This window comes from Salmo trutta, unplaced genomic scaffold, assembly GCF_901001165.1.
Source record: "Salmo trutta unplaced genomic scaffold, fSalTru1.1, whole genome shotgun sequence".
Lineage (NCBI taxonomy): Eukaryota > Metazoa > Chordata > Actinopteri > Salmoniformes > Salmonidae > Salmo > Salmo trutta.
Genome location: NW_021822911.1, coordinates 4,554,687 through 4,573,945, shown reverse-complemented (window position 1 = coordinate 4,573,945; position 19,259 = coordinate 4,554,687). Strand labels below are relative to the sequence as shown.

The window sequence follows — 19,259 nt, the reverse complement described above, 5'->3', positions numbered from 1 at the left end:
TGAGGAGTCATTCTCTTCTAACCTGATCACAAACAAAGACAAGATTCAAACAAATAAACATGATGGTCCAACATAATAGGGGGGGTATAGGGAAGGTAGGGGAGAGGAGGGGGTATAGGGAAGGTAGGGGAGAGGAGGGGGTATAGGGAAGGTAGGGGAGAGGAGGGGGGTATATGGAAGGTAGGGGAGAGGGGGGTATAGGGAAGGTAGGGGAGAGGAGGGGGGTATAGGGAAGGTAGGGGAGAGGAGGGGGTATATGGAAGGTAGGGGAGAGGGGGGTATAGGGAAGGTAGGGGAGAGGAGGGGGGTATAGGGAAGGTAGGGGAGAGGAGGGGGTATAGGGAAGGTAGGGGAGAGGAGGGTGGTATAGGGAAGGTAGGGGAGAGGAGGTGGGTATAGGGAAGATAGGGGAGAGGAGGGGGGTATAGGGAAGTTAGGGGAGAGGAGGTGGGTATAGGGAAGGTAGGGGAGAGGAGGGGGGTATAGGGAAGGTAGGGGAGAGGAGGGGGGACTGCCTCCATGTCAGGTAAGCATCCTCCAAGTCTACCCTCACCAACTAACCAGACTGAGTGAGTTCTGAACATCCCTCTCTGTCCTCTGATGCTGCGTCCAAGTCTTCTTGGGTCTTTCGGGTGTCTCTGTCTTGACTCTTCAGTCAGTTTTTTCAGTTCTTTTCAAGGGCTTGCCTGAAAAACACAAAAAGATTGCACATGCACAAGAGTAACAACAAATCCACATGTTAGCAAGCAATGACATTACGGCATTCCCCTTGCTTTACGAAAGTAGACACAGTCTATTGAAAGTAGCCTATTGTCGCGAACTTACCAACTGAGTGAGATATCTGATCCAGAGACTTGTCTTTGTGTGCATGTTGTCCCATTTCTATTGACTTGTCTTTGTAATGCATGTAGTCCCATTTCTATTGACTTGTCTTTGTAATGCATGTAGTCCCATTTCTATTGACTTGTCTTTGTAATGCATGTAGTCCCATTTCTGTTGCTATCAGCAATTTGATAACTTTGTCAAGCTGCATGGTATTCTCCAGATAGCCTATAATATTCACATTGGGATGCAAATATCATGACCCATGAACTTAGCGACATGTCTTGTAAATGTAACATCTGGCAGAGCGTCGTCTGTTTTGTAGGTTTATTTGACCTGAGGATATTACGCTCCGCAGACAGAGGCAAAGTGCTGTAGACAGTCAGAACCCCTGATGGGTGTGTTGAACCACAGTGCTGTAGACAGACAGAACCCCTGATGGGTGTGTTGGACCACAGTGCTGTAGACAGACAGAACCCCTGATGGGTGTGTTGGACCACAGTGCTGTAGACAGACAGAACCCCTGATGGGTGTGTTGGACCACAGTGCTGTAGACAGACAGAACCCCTGATGGGTGTGTTGGACCACAGTGCTGTAGACAGACAGAACCCCTGATGGGTGTGTTGGACCACAGTGCTGTAGACAGACAGAACCCCTGATGGGTGTGTTGGACCACAGTGCTGTAGACAGACAGAACCCCTGATGGGTGTGTTGGACCACAGTGCTGTAGACAGACAGAACCCCTGATGGGTGTGATGGAACACAGTGCTGTAGACAGTCAGATCCCCTGATGGGTGTATTGGACCACAATGCTGTAGTCAGAACCCCTGATGGGTGTATTGGACCACAGTGCTGTAGACAGAACCCCTGATGGGTGTATTGGACCACAGTGCTGTAGACAGAACCCCTGATGGGTGTGTTGGACCACAGTGCTGTAGACAGAACCCCTGATGGGTGTATTGGACCACAGTGCTGTAGACAGTCAGATCCCCTGATGGGTGTGTTGGACCACAGTGCTGTAGTCAGAACCCGTGATGGGTGTGTTGGACCACAATGCTGTAGACAGTCAGAACCCCTGATGGGTGTATTGGACCACAGTGCTGTAGACAGAACCCCTGATGGGTGTATTGGACCACAGTGCTGTAGACAGAACCCCTGATGGGTGTGTTGGACCACAGTGCTGTAGACAGTCAGAACCCCTGATGGGTGTGTTGGACCACAGTGCTGTAGTCAGAACCCCTGATGGGTGTATTGGACCACAGTGCTGTAGACAGAACCCCTGATGGGTGTATTGGACCACAGTGCTGTAGACAGTCAGAACCCCTGATGGGTGTGTTGGACCACAGTGCTGTAGACAGAACCCCTGATGGGTGTGTTGGACCACAGTGCTGTAGACAGAACCCCTGATGGGTGTATTGGACCACAGTGCTGTAGACAGAACCCCTGATGTGTGTATTGGACCACAGTGCTGTAGACAGTCAGAACCCCTGATGGGTGTGTTGGACCACAGTGCTGTAGTCATAACCCCTGATGGGTGTGTTGGACCACAGTGCTGTAGACAGTCAGAACCCCTGATGGGTGTATTGGACCACAGTGCTGTAGACAGAACCCCTGATGGGTGTGTTGGACCACAGTGCAATAGACAGAACCCCTGATGGGTGTATTGGACCACAGTCCTGTAGACATAACCCCTGATGAGTGTGATGGACCACAGTGCTGTAGACAGAACCCCTGATGGGTGTGTTGGACCACAGTGCTGTAGACAGAACCCCTGATGGGTGTGATGGACCACAGTGCTGTAGACATAACCCCTGATGGGTGTATTGGACCACAGTGCTGTACACAGTCAGAACCCCTGATGGGTGTGTTGGACCACAGTGCTGTAGACATAACCCCTGATGGGTGTATTGGACCACAGTGCTGTACACAGTCAGAACCCCTGATGGGTGTGTTGGACCACAGTGCTGTAGTCAGAACCCCTGATGGGTGTGTTGGACCACAGTGCTGTAGACAGAACCCCTGATGGGTGTATTGGACCACAGTGCTGTAGACAGAACCCCTGATGGGTGTATTGGACCACAGTGCTGTACACAGTCAGAACCCCTGATGGGTGTGTTGGACGACAGTCTGGCAAAGACATAAGGGTTTTCTTTGGGAACTCCCACCTGGCTCCTATGTAGTATGAGGATGTCAATAGATGATACCATACGGTCTGTGAGAAGCACAGGAACTTTGTTCTCCCGATTGCTTGGGATTTCTTGCCGGGTGAAGCTTTCGCTTAGGGACTGCTCTAGTTTAGACAGGCTAGGGTAGACGTCTGGGCTCTAGTCTAGACAGACTAGCGTAGACGTCTGGACTCTAGTTTAGACAGGCTAGCGTAGACATCTGGACTCTAGTTTAGACAGGCTAGCGTAGACGTCTGGACTCTAGTTTAGACAGGCTAGCGTAGACGTCTGGGCTCTAGTTTAGACAGGCTAACGTAGACGTCTGGACTCTAGTTTAGACAGGCTAGCGTAGACGTCTGGGCTCTAGTCTAGACAGGCTAGTGTAGACGTCTGGGCTCTAGTTTAGACGTCTGGGCTCTAGTCTAGACAGGCTAGCGTAGACGTCTGGACTCTAGTTTAGACAGGCTAGCGTAGACGTCTGGACTCTAGTTTAGACGTCTGGGCTCTAGTTTAGACAGGCTAGCGTAGACGTCTGGACTCTAGTTTAGACAGGCTAGCGTAGACGTCTGGGCTCTAGTTTAGACAGGCTAGTGTAGACGTCTGGGCTCTAGTTTATACAGGCTAGTGTAGACGTCTGGGCTCTAGTTTAGACAGGCTAGCGTAGACGTCTGGGCTCTAGTTTAGACAGGCTAGCGTAGACGTCTGGGCTCTAGTCTAGACAGGCTAGTGTCGACGTCTGGACTCTAGTTTAGACAGGCTAGCGTAGACGTCTGGGCTCTAGTTTAGACAGGCTAGCGTAGACGTCTGGGCTCTAGTTTAGACAGGCTAACGTAGACGTCTGGGCTCTAGTTTAGACAGGCTAGCGTAGACGTCTGGGCTCTAGTTTAGACAGGCTAGCGTAGACGTCTGGGCTCTATTTTAGACAGGCTAGGGTAGACGTCTGGGCTCTAGTTTAGACAGGCTAGCGTAGACGTCTGTGCTCTAGTTTAGACAGGCTAGCGTAGACGTCTGGACTCTAGTTTAGACAGGCTAGCGTAGACGTCTGGGCTCTAGTTTAGACAGGCTAGCGTAGACGTCTGGACTCTAGTTTAGACAGGCTAGCGTAGACGTCTGGGCTCTAGTTTAGACAGGCTAGCGTAGACGTCTGGACTGTAGTTTAGACAGGCTAGCGTAGACGTCTGGACTCTAGTTTAGACAGGCTAGCGTAGACGTCTGGGCTCTAGTTTAGACAGGCTAGCGTAGACGTCTGGGCTCTAGTTTAGACAGGCTAGCGTAGACGTCTGGGCTCTAGTTTAGACAGGCTAGCGTAGACGTCTGGGCTCTAGTTTAGACAGGCTAGCGTAGACGTCTGGGCTCTAGTTTAGACAGGCTAGCGTAGACGTCTGGGCTCTAGTTTAGACAGGCTAGCGTAGACGTCTGGACTCTAGTTTAGACAGGCTAGCGTAGACGTCTGGGCTCTAGTTTAGACAGGCTAGCGTAGACGTCTGGGCTCTAGTTTAGACAGGCTAGCGTAGACGTCTGGGCTCTAGTTTAGACAGGCTAGCGTAGACGTCTGGGCTCTAGTTTAGACAGGCTAGCGTAGACGTCTGGGCTCTAGTTTAGACAGGCTAGCGTAGACCTCTGGGCTCTAGTTTAGACGTCTGGGCTCTAGTTTAGACGTCTGGGCTCTAGTTTAGACGTCTGGGCTCTAGTCTAGACAGGTTAGCGTATACCTCTGGGCTCTAGTTTAGACAGGCTAGTGTGTGTGGGAGCTCTGTTCCTTGATGTGTATGTTTGTAGCAGTAGCCTTGATGCTTCTCCCTCCCTCCTCCTATTGAACAGCATAATGTCTGTGAGCAGGCTATGATTCAGCCTTATCCAGCTATAGGATTGTTTTATAGTTGTTGTATTCCATCATCTTCCACACCCCTGAGATGAGAAGTAGTTTCCTTGAGAAGTTTCTTTACATCTTTTGAAATGGGAATGAAATCATCTTTGTTCTGCTGAGTTTGTTTAACCTCTCTGGGCTAGGTCCCACCTACTCAACAGCCAGTGGAATCCCGTGGAGCGATATTCAAATACCTTAGAAATGCTATTACTTCAATTTCTCAAACATATTACTATTTTACACCATTTTAAAGACAAGACTCTCGTTAATCTAACCACACTGTCCGATTTCAAAAAGGCTTTACAACGAAAGCAAAACATTAGATTATGTCAGCAGAGTACCCAGCCAGAAATAATCAGACACCCATTTTTCAAGCTAGCATATAATGTCACAAAACCCAAAACCACAGCTAAATGCAGCACTAACCTTTGATGATCTTCATCAGATGACACTCCTAGGACATTATGTTATACAATACATGCATGTTTTGTTCAATCAAGTTCATATTTATATCATAAACCAGCTTTTTACATTAGCATGTGACTAGCATGTGACTAGCATTCCCACCGAACGCTTCCGGTGAATTTACTAAATTACTCACGATAAACGTTCATAAAAAACATAACAATCATTTTAAGAATTATAGATACAGACCTCCTTTATGCAATCGCTATGTCCGATTTTAAAATAGCTTTTCGGTGAAAGCACATTTTGCAATATTCTGAGGAAATATCCCGGACATCACAGGCTAGCTATTTTGACACCCACCAAGTTTGGTACTCACCAAACTCAGATTTACTATAAGAAAAATTGGATTACCTTTGCTGTTCTTCGTCAGAATGCACTCCCATGACTTCTACTTCAATAACAAATGTTGGTTTGGTTCCAAATAATCCATAGTTATATCCAAATAGCTGCGTTTGTTCTTGCGTTCAAGACACTATCCGAAGGGTGACGCACCGGCGCATATCATGACAAAAAAATTCAAAATATTCCATTACCGTACTTCGAAGCATGTCAAACGCTGTTTAAAATCAATTTGTATGTGATTTTTCTCATAAAATAGCGATAATATTCCAACCGGGCGACGTTGTTTTCGTTCAAAGACTGAAAATGTAAAATGGACTCTTCACGGGCATGCGCGCGCCCGTTTCATTGTTCTCAGATCGACCACTATCCAAATGCGCTACTGTTTTTCAGCCAGGGACTGCAGAGTCATCATTCAATGTTCTGGCACCTTCTGAGAGCCTATGGGAGTCTTAGAAAATGTCACGTTACAGCAGAGATCCTCTGTTTTCGATAAAGAGGCTATAGAAGACCAAGAAATGGTCAGAGAGGGCACTTCCTGTATAGAATCTTCTCAGGTTTTGGCCTGCCATATGAGTTCTGTTATACTCACAGACACCATTCAAACAGTTTTAGAAACTTTAGGATGTTTCCTATCCAAATCAAACAATTATATGCATATTCTAGTTTCTGGGCAGGACTAAAACCAGATTAAATCGGGTACGTTTTTTATCCGGCCGTGAAAATACTGCCCCCTATCCTAAACAGGTTAAACCGCAGCCGTCGACACAGCAGTTCTTAAAAGAGGAAGTAAACATAGACAAAGCTATATTAAAATTGTCAGTCTAGAGCACCAGTGAAAGGGATTTCGAAATGGGAGAAGTTAGGAGCAATTTAAATAAGGACGGTATTTGGTATCATGATAAGTTACCAATACTACCTAAGTCATTGTTTAGAGATGCGGCAAGATTGACACATGGGCAGAGCCATGTGTCAACAGGGGGGATAGTAGAGCAGGTTCGGAAACACTTTGTGGCCTATTGGATAACGAACTACTTAAAAATGTTTTTATAATAGATAAGTATATTAAATGGGAAGAAGCGGTCCCAACTTACTGGGTGGACATGATTAGGGTAGTTGGTTAACTAGGATCTATCTCTTTAAATAATGGATTACATTTTGGCTGATCAGGTAAACCATATAGAATGCCAGAGTTAGGGAGGCCAGAACAGGTAGACATAGAAGTTGAAGATATACTAACAGAACACATGGTTAACCAAACCCGTATGTCCGAGACTTTGTGTCCAACAGGTGAATTACAGGAGAAGATGATTCACTCAATCCAACCAGGAGACTGGGTGTGGATCCAGTCCCTGAGGAGAAAAGAACTGGAAGCAGCCACGGTGGGAGGGTCCATACCAAGTGTTCCTGGCAATAGCCTTCAAGGTGAGAATAGCTGAAAGAGCTACCTGGGTTCATATCACACATTGCGGGAGGGTAAGACACACTGACACTGTCGAACAATCACAGAGTTAGGAGAAGAACCGAATACCAATAAGGTTCAGGGGTTACCTCTCTAACGAAGATTCCCTAACCCGCCCAATCCTCACTATGTGCGTTCATAGAAGTGAAAGTGTGGGTTGGCCTCTAGCTAGTGATATATTCTCCGGGAGGGGGTGGGGCTTTACAGGGGTACTGGTCAGTCTGAGCTGTCTGATTGTGGGAGCCATATTCCTAATACACCATGAACCACTCGAGAAGTCAGAAAGTGGTAACTTGACCCATAGTGTAGAAGATGAGGAGTTTTTATGGCCTCGGTACAAAAGGTCACTCGATCTGGATAAAAAGGAAGTGAGAGTAGAGTTAGGGAAGGATGTCTCAATAATGTTCTATGCAGACCAAATGGGGTCCCTAACCTCCTGGCAGTCTAGGACTCGGACTTCATGGGGAAGATATCTGTGTAGATCCCGGTGTCACTCATGGAATCAGGTCATAGCTCACACAGAGAGAGAAGGCTATGTCAATCCACACACCCAATATAGAAACAGATGGAGTATAGTAAAGGCCAGGGTTTTTGACTGCAATCCAGAGCAATGGAAGTATTGCTTGAAGATAGGAATGACCATTAAAAGCATAAAGAAAGAGGATTTAGGGTTATGGTATGTTGGCCTTGACCAGACCATTGTCGACACTGCGGTACCATTCCGAGTAGTAGAGGTTAGGACAGGAGATAGTTCTACCGCCAGCCAGAATACCAGTAGTACCCCTGATAAAACAGACATTACCCATGTAGTCATCCAGAGCCAAGGACCGGTGAGGATAGTTCAGACGAAAGATCTTAAGGAAGTGATTGAGGTGGAGACTTGGTTTGGGGATTCCAACCTATGGCTAGAATGGATTCAGTATACAGCTAGATCAGTAGCTAAAGAAGAAGGTTATGCCTGCGCAACAGCCAAACTTCAGTTGACAACCATCCCCTTTCTACTCGATGGAATTAATTTACCAAGGGGAATGGCCTGTATGGTAAAGCTGTTCATGAAGGCAAGGAAGACAGACAGTTGCACTGATCTGCATTATCTGTATCCTATGTGCCCATTAGATCCAGACTTCCCCCTTTCACAGTGGCAGGAGGAGACTATTATTGTGTGGCTCGACACAACACACACGGATGGAACGTAGGGGAAGTAAGAACATGCAATAGGACAGAGAATGTTACAACTGACGAGACAATGAGGGACCTGACTGGGTGGTTGAGTTCCGAGGACTTTAGTAAGATAAAAAGGCTGAGAGCGGATGTCTGGTGGTTGTGTGGAGGTATGAAGCTGTGGCCAAACCTGCCTGCAAATTGGACTGGTATTTGTGCATTGGTACAGTGAGCCATGCCCTTCACCCGTACACAACACAAAGACCTAGTGCCAGGTGAAAGAGAGGGGAGGAGTGCTCCGTCAGGGTCCTTTGACGATAGAATTTACATTGATAGCATTGGGGTTCCAAGGGGGGTGCCTGATGAGTTTAAAGCTAGGAATCAGATATGGGTTGGATTGGAATTAAGTCTTTTTTGGTGGTCGACTCTCAATAAAAATGTGGATTGGATAAATTACATTTATTATAACCAACAGCGTTTCATCAACTATACCAGAGAGGCAATTCAAGGGTTAGCAGAACAGACAGCTGTGACCACTTTGATGGTATTGCAGAATAGAATAGCTTTGGATATGCTTCTGGCTGAAAAGGGTGGTGTGTGTGTGATGTTTGGATCTGAATGCTGTACTTTCATCCCTGAGAACACAGCTCCAGATGGATTAGTTACCAAGGCCCTGGCCGGTCTAAACAATTGAAAATATTACCGGAATATTCTGCAAAATTGTTACGGATACAGGTAGTGTGTATCCTGTATGTGTGTTTCTTTTCTCTCCTTCTCCCCTCACAGGTGACAATCATCACTCTCCCATCAGTCATCAACCAGTCCCCAATCAGAAGACACCTGCTCCCCTTTCCTCACCCAATCACAGCCCCTTTCCCTTGGTTTAAAACCCCAGTCAGTTGTTTTCTCCCCAGCTCATTCTCACTCTGTGATCAATCTTTGTGTTCATTCTCTCTCTCGCTCTGTCCCTAGCTCTACATCGCTGTGTTGATCTCTTTTGTTTTGAAACTACATGTCACTTTGTCCATCCCACCTGTGAGTATTATTTTGTAAAAGTGTTGACTGTTTGTTTGTTTGGTGGGAAAAGGGGGTACCAAGACAAGTCGCCCATGGGCATACATTACCCGTAGGAATACTGTGTCTAAGTACCCTAGTTAGAACTGGGCGGACCACCCCCTGTATTTTTGGTTAGTTAGCTAGCTGTTGTGGAAATAAGCTAGTCTAGCTTAGGGGTGGTTTTGGATTATTGTTTCTTTGCTTGGGTCCCGCTCAGACCCTTTTCTCACACCCCCCTTTACCGTGTGTTTAAACAATAAACCTTTTGAGTTTGACGGTAGATTTCAGTTGTCTGTGGTTTTTGGTTCTCACTGTTACTTGTCACGATTATAATTTGCATGATTTATGTTACGGGTCTCGTATCCATCTCCCCCTAGACCGCTGGGCCAAAGGGATTCGTAACAAAAATGTTGATGAAGACGTCACTCAATCCACCCAAAACAACATGCAGTCTTTCCTCAAGACTCCCATGAAGTTATAGTGTGACGTTATGAGTCGACGTTAAAGTAACATTCTCACAACATACTGCACTTGTTTTATCCTGTTTTAGATGTATCTTCTGTTTAAACATTTAAACTCTTACAATAACACTGTTAAAATACCAATGTGATCATTTCTTGTCTTTTATGTTGGAAAAACAAATTGTACAATTATATATGGATATACGCTCCATAGTTGTACAAGTATACATGGTTATATTGTACTTTTCATAATAAAACATACTTGAAACAAGAAAAAGCATGTTAATTGTGAAAACAATTTCGTTATTGATTTTTACATTGCTTCTCCCTGTCTCATGTTGACGTTTGTCATGAATCTTGACCTGGAGGCAGAACTGTGCGATTTACTCTAGATATGTCAGCTGCAAAGTCAGAATTGGCTGTGGAAAATAATGTTGTTTTATGGTCTTAATTTAAGGGAAGGATTAGCAGTGTGGTTAGGGTTGAGGTTAGGATTAAAATCGGATTATATTACTTTGTGCCTGTGCCAGCTAGTGAATACTTTGCTGAACTGCCTACAGGCCAAGATTCATGACAATAAATGCCAACCTGCCTCCAGGACAAGATTCATGACAATAAATGCCAACCTGCCTCCCAGTCGTCCCCTCCTTATCTTTACAAGGCTGCAGAACATGCAAGATAGTGATGTGGGGGTTCTCTCATAACCCTCAGTCCCCAGGTGGGTAGATGGCAGGTTGTATAAAGAGAAGCTAGTGATGTGGGGGTTCTCTCATAACCCTCAGTCCCCAGGTGGGTAGATGGTAGGTTGAATATAGAGAAGCTAGTGATGTGGGGGTTCTCTCATAACACTCAGTCCCCAGGTGGGTAGATGGCAGGTTGAATAAAGAGAAGCTAGTGATGTGGGGGTTCTCTCATAACCCTCATTCCCCAGGTGGGTAGATGGCAGGTTGAATAAAGAGAAGCTAGTGATGTGGGGGTTCTCTCATAACCCTCAGTCCCCAGGTGGGTAGATGGCAGGTTGAATAAAGAGAAGCTAGTGATGTGGGGGTTCTCTCATAACCCTCAGTCCCCAGGTGGGTAGATGGCAGGTTGAATAAAGAGAAGCTAGTGATGTGGGGGTTCTCTCATAACCCTCAGTCCCCAGGTGGGTAGATGGCAGGTTGAATAAAGAGAAGCTAGTGATGTGGGGGTTCTCTCATAACCCTCAGTCCCCAGGTGGGTAGATGGCAGGTTGAATAAAGAGAAGCTAGTGATGTGGGGGTTCTCTCATAACCCTCAGTCCCCAGGTGGGTAGATGGCAGGTTGAATAAAGAGAAGCTAGTGATGTGGGGGTTCTCATAACCCTCAGTCCCCAGGTGGGTAGATGGTAGGTTGAATAAAGAGAAAAGAAAAGGCAACATAAAACAATCCATAAATGTATAATTATTATGTAATTTACACAAAACATTAAGGACACCTTTCTTTCCATGACAAACTGACAAGGTGTAACTTAATATTAGGAAGGTATCCTTAATATTTTGTCCACTCAGTGGCTCTGACCCTTTACGTAACAGTCAATCCTCTTTTCCAGGAAACCTACTTTAAATTTCCCCAAATGTTTCCACACTGCTGCTCTCTCACAGCTGCTCCAGGGCCTCTTGGGTTGAGGAGTCATTCTCTTCTAACCTGATCACAGCTGCTCCAGGGCCTCTTGGGTTGAGGAGTCATTCTCTTCTAACCTGATCACAGCTGCTCCAGGGCCTCTTTGGTTGAGGAGTCATTCTCTTCTAACCTGATCACAGCTGCTCCAGGGCCTCTTGGGTTGAGGAGTCATTCTCTTCTAACCTGATCACAGCTGCTCCAGGGCCTCTTGGGTTGAGGAGTCATTCTCTTCTAACCTGATCACAGCTGCTCCAGGGCATCTTGGGTTGAGGAGTCATTCTCTTCTAACCTAATCACAGCTGCTCCAGGGCCTCTTGGGTTGAGGAGTCATTCTCTTCTAACCTGATCACAGCTGCTCCAGGGCCTCTTGGATTGAGGAGTCATTCTCTTCTAACCTGATCACAGCTGCTCCAGGGCCTCTTGGGTTGAGGAGTCATTCTCTTCTAACCTGATCACAAACAAAGACAAGATTCAAACAAATAAACATGATGGTCCAACATAATAGGGGGTGGGGGTATAGGGAAGGTAGGGGAGAGGAGGGGGGTATAGGGAAGGTAGGGGGGAGGAGGGGGTATAGGGAAGGTAGGGGAGAGGAGGGGGGAGTATAGGGAAGGTAGGGGAGAGGAGGGGGTATAGGGAAGGTAGGGGAGAGGAGGGGGGAGTATAGGGAAGGTAGGGGAGAGGAGGGGGGTATAGGGAAGGTAGTTTAGAGGAGGGGGGTATAGGGAAGGTAGGTGAGAGGAGGGGGTATAGGGAAGGTAGGGGAGAGGAGGGGGTATAGGGAAGGTAGGGAAGAGGAGGGGGGTATAGGGAAGGTAGGGGAGAGGAGGGGGGTATAGGGAAGGTAGGGGGGAGGAGGGGGTATAGGGAAGGTAGGGGAGAGGAGGGGGGAGTATAGGGAAGGTAGGGGAGAGGAGGGGGTATAGGGAAGGTAGGGGAGAGGAGGGGGGAGTATAGGGAAGGTAGGGGAGAGGAGGGGGGTATAGGGAAGGTAGTTTAGAGGAGGGGGGTATAGGGAAGGTAGGTGAGAGGAGGGGGTATAGGGAAGGTAGGGGAGAGGAGGGGGTATAGGGAAGGTAGGGAAGAGGAGGGGGGTATAGGGAAGGTAGGGGAGAGGAGGGGGTATAGGGAAGGTAGGGGAGAGGAGGGGGGTATAGGGAAGGTATCAGAGAGGAGGGGGTATAGGGAAGGCAGAGGAGAGGAGGGCATAGGGAAGGTAGGGGAGAGGGGAGGGCATAGGGAAGTTAGGGGAGAGGAGGGGGTATAGGGAAGGTAGGGGAGAGGAGGGGGGGCATAGGGAAGGTAGGGGAGAGGAGGGGGGTATAGGGAAGGTAGGGGAGAGGAGGGGGGGTATAGGGAAGGTAGGGGAGAGGAGGGGGGGTATAGGGAAGGTAGGGGAGAGGAGGGGGTATAGGGAAGGTAGGGGAGAGGGGGGGTATAGGGAAGGTAGGGGAGAGGAGGGGGGGGCATAGGGAAGGTAGGGGAGAGGAGGGGGGTATAGGGAAGGTAGGGGAGAGGGGGTATAGGGAAGGTTAGGGAGAGGAGGGGGAATAGGGAAGGTAGGAGAGAGGAGGGGGTATAGGGAAGGTAGGGGAGAGGAGGGGGGTATAGGGAAGGTAGGGGAGAGGAGGGGGGTATAGGGAAGGTAGAGGAGAGGAGGGGGTATAGGGAAGGCAGGGGAGAGGAGGGGGTATAGGGAAGGTAGGGGAGAGGAGGGGGTATAGGGAAGGTAGGGGAGAGGAGGGGGGCATAGGGAAGGTAGGGGAGAGGAGGGGGGTATAGGGAAGGCAGGGGAGAGGAGGGGGGACTTCCTCCATGTCAGGTAAGCAGCCTCCAAGTCTACCCTCACCAACTGACCAGACTGAGTGAGTTCTGAACATCCCTCTCTGTCCTCTGATGCTGCGTCCAAGTCTTCTTGGGTCTTTCTGGTCTCTCTGTCTTGACTCTTTAGTGAGTTTTTTCAGTTCTTTCCCAGGCTGCCTGAAAAACACAAAAAGATGGCACATATATAAGAGTTATAAACTATCAAAATAAAGAGAATCCCACACTCCGTATATAAACTCCCAGTAATTTATTGGGTATTTACCAACGGTTCAGCATCACTGTGCCTTCTTCAGGGTGATGTCATCAATACTTGAACCAGGTTATGTAGACAAACAGTGCAATTAGTGCAACCAATGACAATAGAGAGGGGTGTGTCATAATGATTAAGTTAATTAGCATGAATTAATGAAACTGTTAAAAAAAACAATAGTCTATGGCAAATTAAATATAGTAGGCTATATTGAATATATATCCCCCTCAATGTAATCTGATTCATTATAATCTAGGATCAGGTCCCCCCCCTCTCCATGTAATCTGATTCATTATGATCTAGGATCAGGTCCCCCTCACCATGTAATCTGATTCATTATGATCTAGGATCAGGTCCCCCCTCTCCATGTAATCTGATTCATTATGATATAGGATCAGGTCCCTCCTCTCCATGTAATCTGATTCATTATGATCTAGGATCAGGTCCCCCCTCTCCATGTAATCTGATTCATTAAGATATAGTATCAGGTCCCCCCTCTCCATGTAATCTGATTCATTATGATATAGGATCAGGTCCCCCTCTCCATGTAATCTGATTCATTATGATATAGGATCAGGTCCCCCTCTCCATGTAATCTGATTCATTATGATATAGGATCAGGTCCCCCCTCTCCATGTAATCTGATTCATTATGATCTAGGATCATGTCCCCCTCACCATGTAATCTGATTCATTATGATCTAGGATCAGGTCCTCCTCTCCATGTAATCTGATTCATTATGATCTAGGATCAGGTCCTCCTCTTCATGTAATCTGATTCATTATGATCTAGGATCAGGTCCCCCTCTCCATGTAATCTGATTAATTATGATCTAGGATCAGGTCCCCCCTCTCCATGTAATCTGATTCATTATGATCTAGGATCAGGTCCCCCCTCTCCATGTAACCTCCCAGTCGATGGACCCACACAGAACTTTATATATACAGACTAGTTAACCACCTCCCAGTAGATGGACCCACACAGATCTTTCGGCAATGACTTTTTCATTAACCGAGTATTCCAGACACTGATGATGCTGCTGCTCATCACTCTCCTTTGGCTTTGATTGGCTACTTTTTGTCCGTTGTCCGTTGTCTGAAGAAGCCTATTGTGGTGAAATGTCAGGAGCGCATTTATTCAATGAACTTTTCATCTTTTTAGAAACTTTTAAATGAACAACATGGATTCTAACTGGGGACTCAGCTAAAACAAATACACTTTTTTTGTATTTTTGGGACCATATAAATTGATACCAACAGTGGACAATTCCCAGCAAAAGCATGGTGCTACAACTGTCAAGAGGAGAACAGGGGGAGTATTCCCCTTGGAGAACCCAGAGTGCAACACTGAAGAAAAACATATTGGAGAATAACAACAATCTCAATCTGAAGCTCTAAAGAAAAAATAGGAATTGTGAAAATCAGGACCACCATTCTTCCTCCTGTCCCACCTATTGTCCCTGTATGAATCAGGAACACCATTCTTCCTCCTGTCCACCTATTGTCCCTGTATGAATCAGGACCACCATTCTTCCTCCTGTCCACCTATTGTCCCTGTATGAATCAGGACCACCATTCTTCCTCCTGTCCACCTATTGTCCCTGTATGAATCAGGACCACCATTCTTCCTCCTGTCCACCTATTGTCCCTGTATGAATCAGGAACACCATTCTTCCTCCTGTCCACCTATTGTCCCTGTATGAATATTAGTTGGCATCTAATTGAAGAACATACTGCTTTATAGATCCCAGCCTGAACAAACAATTGTCTGGACCTTACTTTGAGCACTTGCACTGGGCCTCCATTGAGTCTCCATGTGTCAAGCAGTACAGAGAAACCCCCTCTAGATGACAGTAGAGGCTCTTGGATCTACCCTGTCTATCCACCAGTTTAGTGACCTTGTTCCATCAATATGTCCATACTACTTCACAACCCATTTGAGGTCTTGACCAGCAATGTCCCATTGGGCTCAAGCAAGCCGAGAGTGAGGTTCTAGAAAGAGGACTGACTTTCATACCAACTCCTAAACAGGTGGACTGGCTTTCATACCAACTCCTAAACAGGTGGACTGACTTTCATACCAACTCCTAAACAGGTGGACTGACTTTCATACCAACTCCTAAACAGGTGGACTGACTTTCATACCAACTCCTAAACAGGTGGACTGACTTTCATACCAACTCCTATACAGGTGGACTGACTTTCATACCAACTCCTAAACAGGTGGACTGCCTTTCATGCCAACTCCTAAACAGGTGGACTGACTTTCATACCAACTCCTAAACAGGTGGACTGACTTTCATACCAACTCCTATACAGGTGGACTGACTTTCATACCAACTCCTAAACAGGTGGACTGACTTTCATACCAACTCCTATACAGGTGGACTGACTTTCATACCAACTCCTAAACAGGTGGACTGCCTTTCATGCCAACTCCTAAACAGGTGGACTGACTTTCATACCAACTCCTAAACAGGTGGACTGACTTTCATACCAACTCCTAAACAGGTGGACTGACTTTCATACCAACTCCTAAACAGGTGGACTGACTTTCATGCCAACTCCTAAACAGGTGGACTGACTTTCATACCAACTCCTAAACAGGTGGACTGGGAGGAGCTCCGGAGGGGATCTACACGTCTATCATAGAAGATTGAAGTTATCAGATCATTGTGAATATGAAACAGATTTTTCTCAGATACTATTTCCAAACCCCTCACATTGGGAACCTCAGTTGGAGTCAGAAACTATACAGACTCTGTAGGGATGTGGCTTCCTTTTCACAATTCAGAACCAGACCTTTTTTATCAGCTTAACCTTACAAATGGTTAAAAATCAAGCTCTAGAAATTTAGTGATTAAACCAGCAGATAAGGGGCTCAGATTGTTGTAATGGATAAAGTGAATATCTTCTTGAAGCCAATAGACAATAGGATCATGTTAAACACTATGTTCCATTGTCCCACTCAACACAACCGGAAAACACAAAGATTAATCCAGGAGATAAACTGTATGAGGATAAGTACATTACAGATAAACAGATGGTCTGTCTTTTTGGGCCAGATTCTCCAAGGCCCTGGCAGTTTTACTTACTGCCTAAAATACATATCTCCTGAGACGTGGGCGGTTCCCTGCGGCTGACCAATAGGAAGTGATTGTGTCTCAGAGACGTGGGCGGTTCCCTGCAGCTGACCAATAGGAAGTGATTGTGTCTCAGAATCTTACTGTATTGCTGAATATATAGACTTTTAATGCTGAATATATAGACTTTAATATCAACCCTCTATCCCAGAAACACCCAGCTATGTTCAGGATACTGATGAATGAAGGGTTTATTACTATTGTAGTACTGACTTTAATATCAACCCTCTATCCCAGAAACACCCAGCTATGTTCAGGATACTGATGAATGAAGGGTTTATTACTATTGTAGTACTGACTTTAATATCAACCCTCTATCCCAGAAACACCCAGCTATGTTCAGGATACTGATGAATGAAGGGTTTATTACTATTGTAGTACTGACTTTAATATCAACCCTCTATCCCAGAAACACCCAGCTATGTTCAGGGTACTGATGAATGAAGGGTTTATTACTATTGTATTACTGACTTTATTATCAACCCTCTATCCCAGAAACACCCAGCTATGTTCAGGATACTGATGAATGAAGGGTTTATTACTATTGTAGTACTGACTTTATTATCAACCCTCTATCCCAGAAACACCCAGCTATGTTCAGGATACTGATGAATGAAGGGTTTATTACTATTGTAGTACTGACTTTAATATCAACCCTCTATCCCAGAAACACCCAGCTATGTTCAGGATACTGATGAATGAAGGGTTTATTACTATTGTAGTACTGACTTTAATATCAACCCTCTATCCCAGAAACACCCAGCTATGTTCAGGATACTGATGAATGAAGGGTTTATTACTATTGTAGTACTGACTTTAATATCAACCCTCTATCCCAGAAACACCCAGCTATGTTCAGGGTACTGATGAATGAAGGGTTTATTACTATTGTAGTACTGACTTTAATATCAACCCTCTATCCCAGAAACACCCAGCTATGTTCAGGATACTGATGAATGAAGGGTTTATTACTATTGTAGTACTCTTTTTATTAACTTAACTACTGACTTGTTCTATTGTTATTGCATTGTCAAGAGGTTAACCTGCAAGGAAGCATTTTAGTACATAATACTTGTATTGTACTTTATATTATTATAGATATTTTAGGGTTGCCATGGATTTCAAGCAGGCAATGCCATCAGGTCCAAACCCAAAACAAGGAAATTGTAGGAGACAGGCGTGTTGGGGTTTCCTGCCAGCGTGACCACCCGCTTCACTTCCTGAACATGAAAAAGGGTGAAAGGTGGGATGCAGTAATAATATAACAGTCATATGGAGTTTTTTTCAGTTCCTTTTTCAGTATTTTATTTCAGTGTTGATTAATTTAGTTAATTTAGTAAATTGTATTTAGTTATTTAGTGCAGATAATTATGTACTTCTTCTGTAGTTTGTCAAATGCAGTGAACCTGCTGAGAGATGAAGGAGGGGATGAGAGCCTTCCCTGTAGCTCAGTTGTAGCCCTGTAGCTCAGCTGGTGTTTGCAACGCCAGGGTTGAGGGTTCGATTCCCATGGGGGGCCAGCACAGAAAAACTAAAAACAATGTAAAAAAATGTATGAAATGTATGCATTCACTACTGTAAGTTGCTCTGGATAAGAGTGTCTGCTAAATGACTAAAATGTAAATGTAAAATGAGAGGCCAGAACATCAATCTCATCTTCATGGAGGACATTGATGCCAGATGCAGTGAACCTGCTGAGAGATGGATGAGAGGCCAGAAGATCAGTCTCATCTTCATGGAGGACATTGATGCCAGATGCAGTGAACCTGCTGAGAGATGGATGAGAGGCCAGAACATCAGTCTCATCTTCATGGAGGACATTGATGCCAGATGCAGTGAACCTGCTGAGAGATGAAGGAGGGGATGAGAGGCCAGAACATCAACCTCATCTTCATGGAGAACATTGATTCCAGATTCAGCTACATGTGCAAGTAATTAACCTTTTTTATTCAAGATCTCATTGACTTTAACATTTGAAAAGCAGTTTCTCCAACAATAGTTTTAACATGAACATTTTGTCCATAACTTTTTAGAGAAACTTTCCTGAATTGAAGCATGGGACCAAATTGGTTGTTCCAGTTTTCCATGCTGATGGACATGACTTGCCATGTCAGGTACTTGAACAGGATCATTTATATTATCAAAGTATTTAGAACCTTTCTGATGACAGAAAACTGAAGACGATGGAGAGGAAGAACAGCATCCTCCATCGATGGTCCCCCACCAGCAGCCTCTTCCAGACTGCACTCCACAGACTGCAGAGTAACAGATAGATGGTCCCCCACCAGCAGTCTCTTCCAGACTGCACTCCACAGACTGCAGAGTAACAGATTGATGGTCCCCCACCAGCAGTCTCTTCCAGACTGCACTCCACAGACTGCAGAGGAACAGATTGATGGTCCCCCACCAGCAGTCTCTTCCAGACTGCACTCCACAGACTGCAGAGGAACAGATTGATGGTCCCCCACCAGCAGTCTCTTCCAGACTGCACTCCACAGACTGCAGAGGAACAGATTGATGGTCCCCCACCAGCAGTCTCTTCCAGACTGCACTCCACAGACTGCAGAGTAACAGATTGATGGTCCCCCACCAGCAGTCTCT

The 19,259-nt window shown here is 45.9% G+C and overlaps 1 protein-coding gene across 1 annotated transcript; it reads left to right on the top strand.

Annotated features, from left to right (window-relative positions):
• Positions 1-981: 981 nt before the first annotated feature.
• Positions 982-8,421, top strand: LOC115186587 (uncharacterized). The gene is made up of 2 exons (XM_029746175.1): positions 982-995; positions 7,180-8,421. Exon 2 carries the CDS (start codon positions 7,252-7,254, stop codon positions 8,317-8,319), a length of 1,068 nt encoding a protein of 355 aa, XP_029602035.1. The 5' UTR covers positions 982-995; positions 7,180-7,251; the 3' UTR covers positions 8,320-8,421.
• Positions 8,422-19,259: the final 10,838 nt, after the last annotated feature.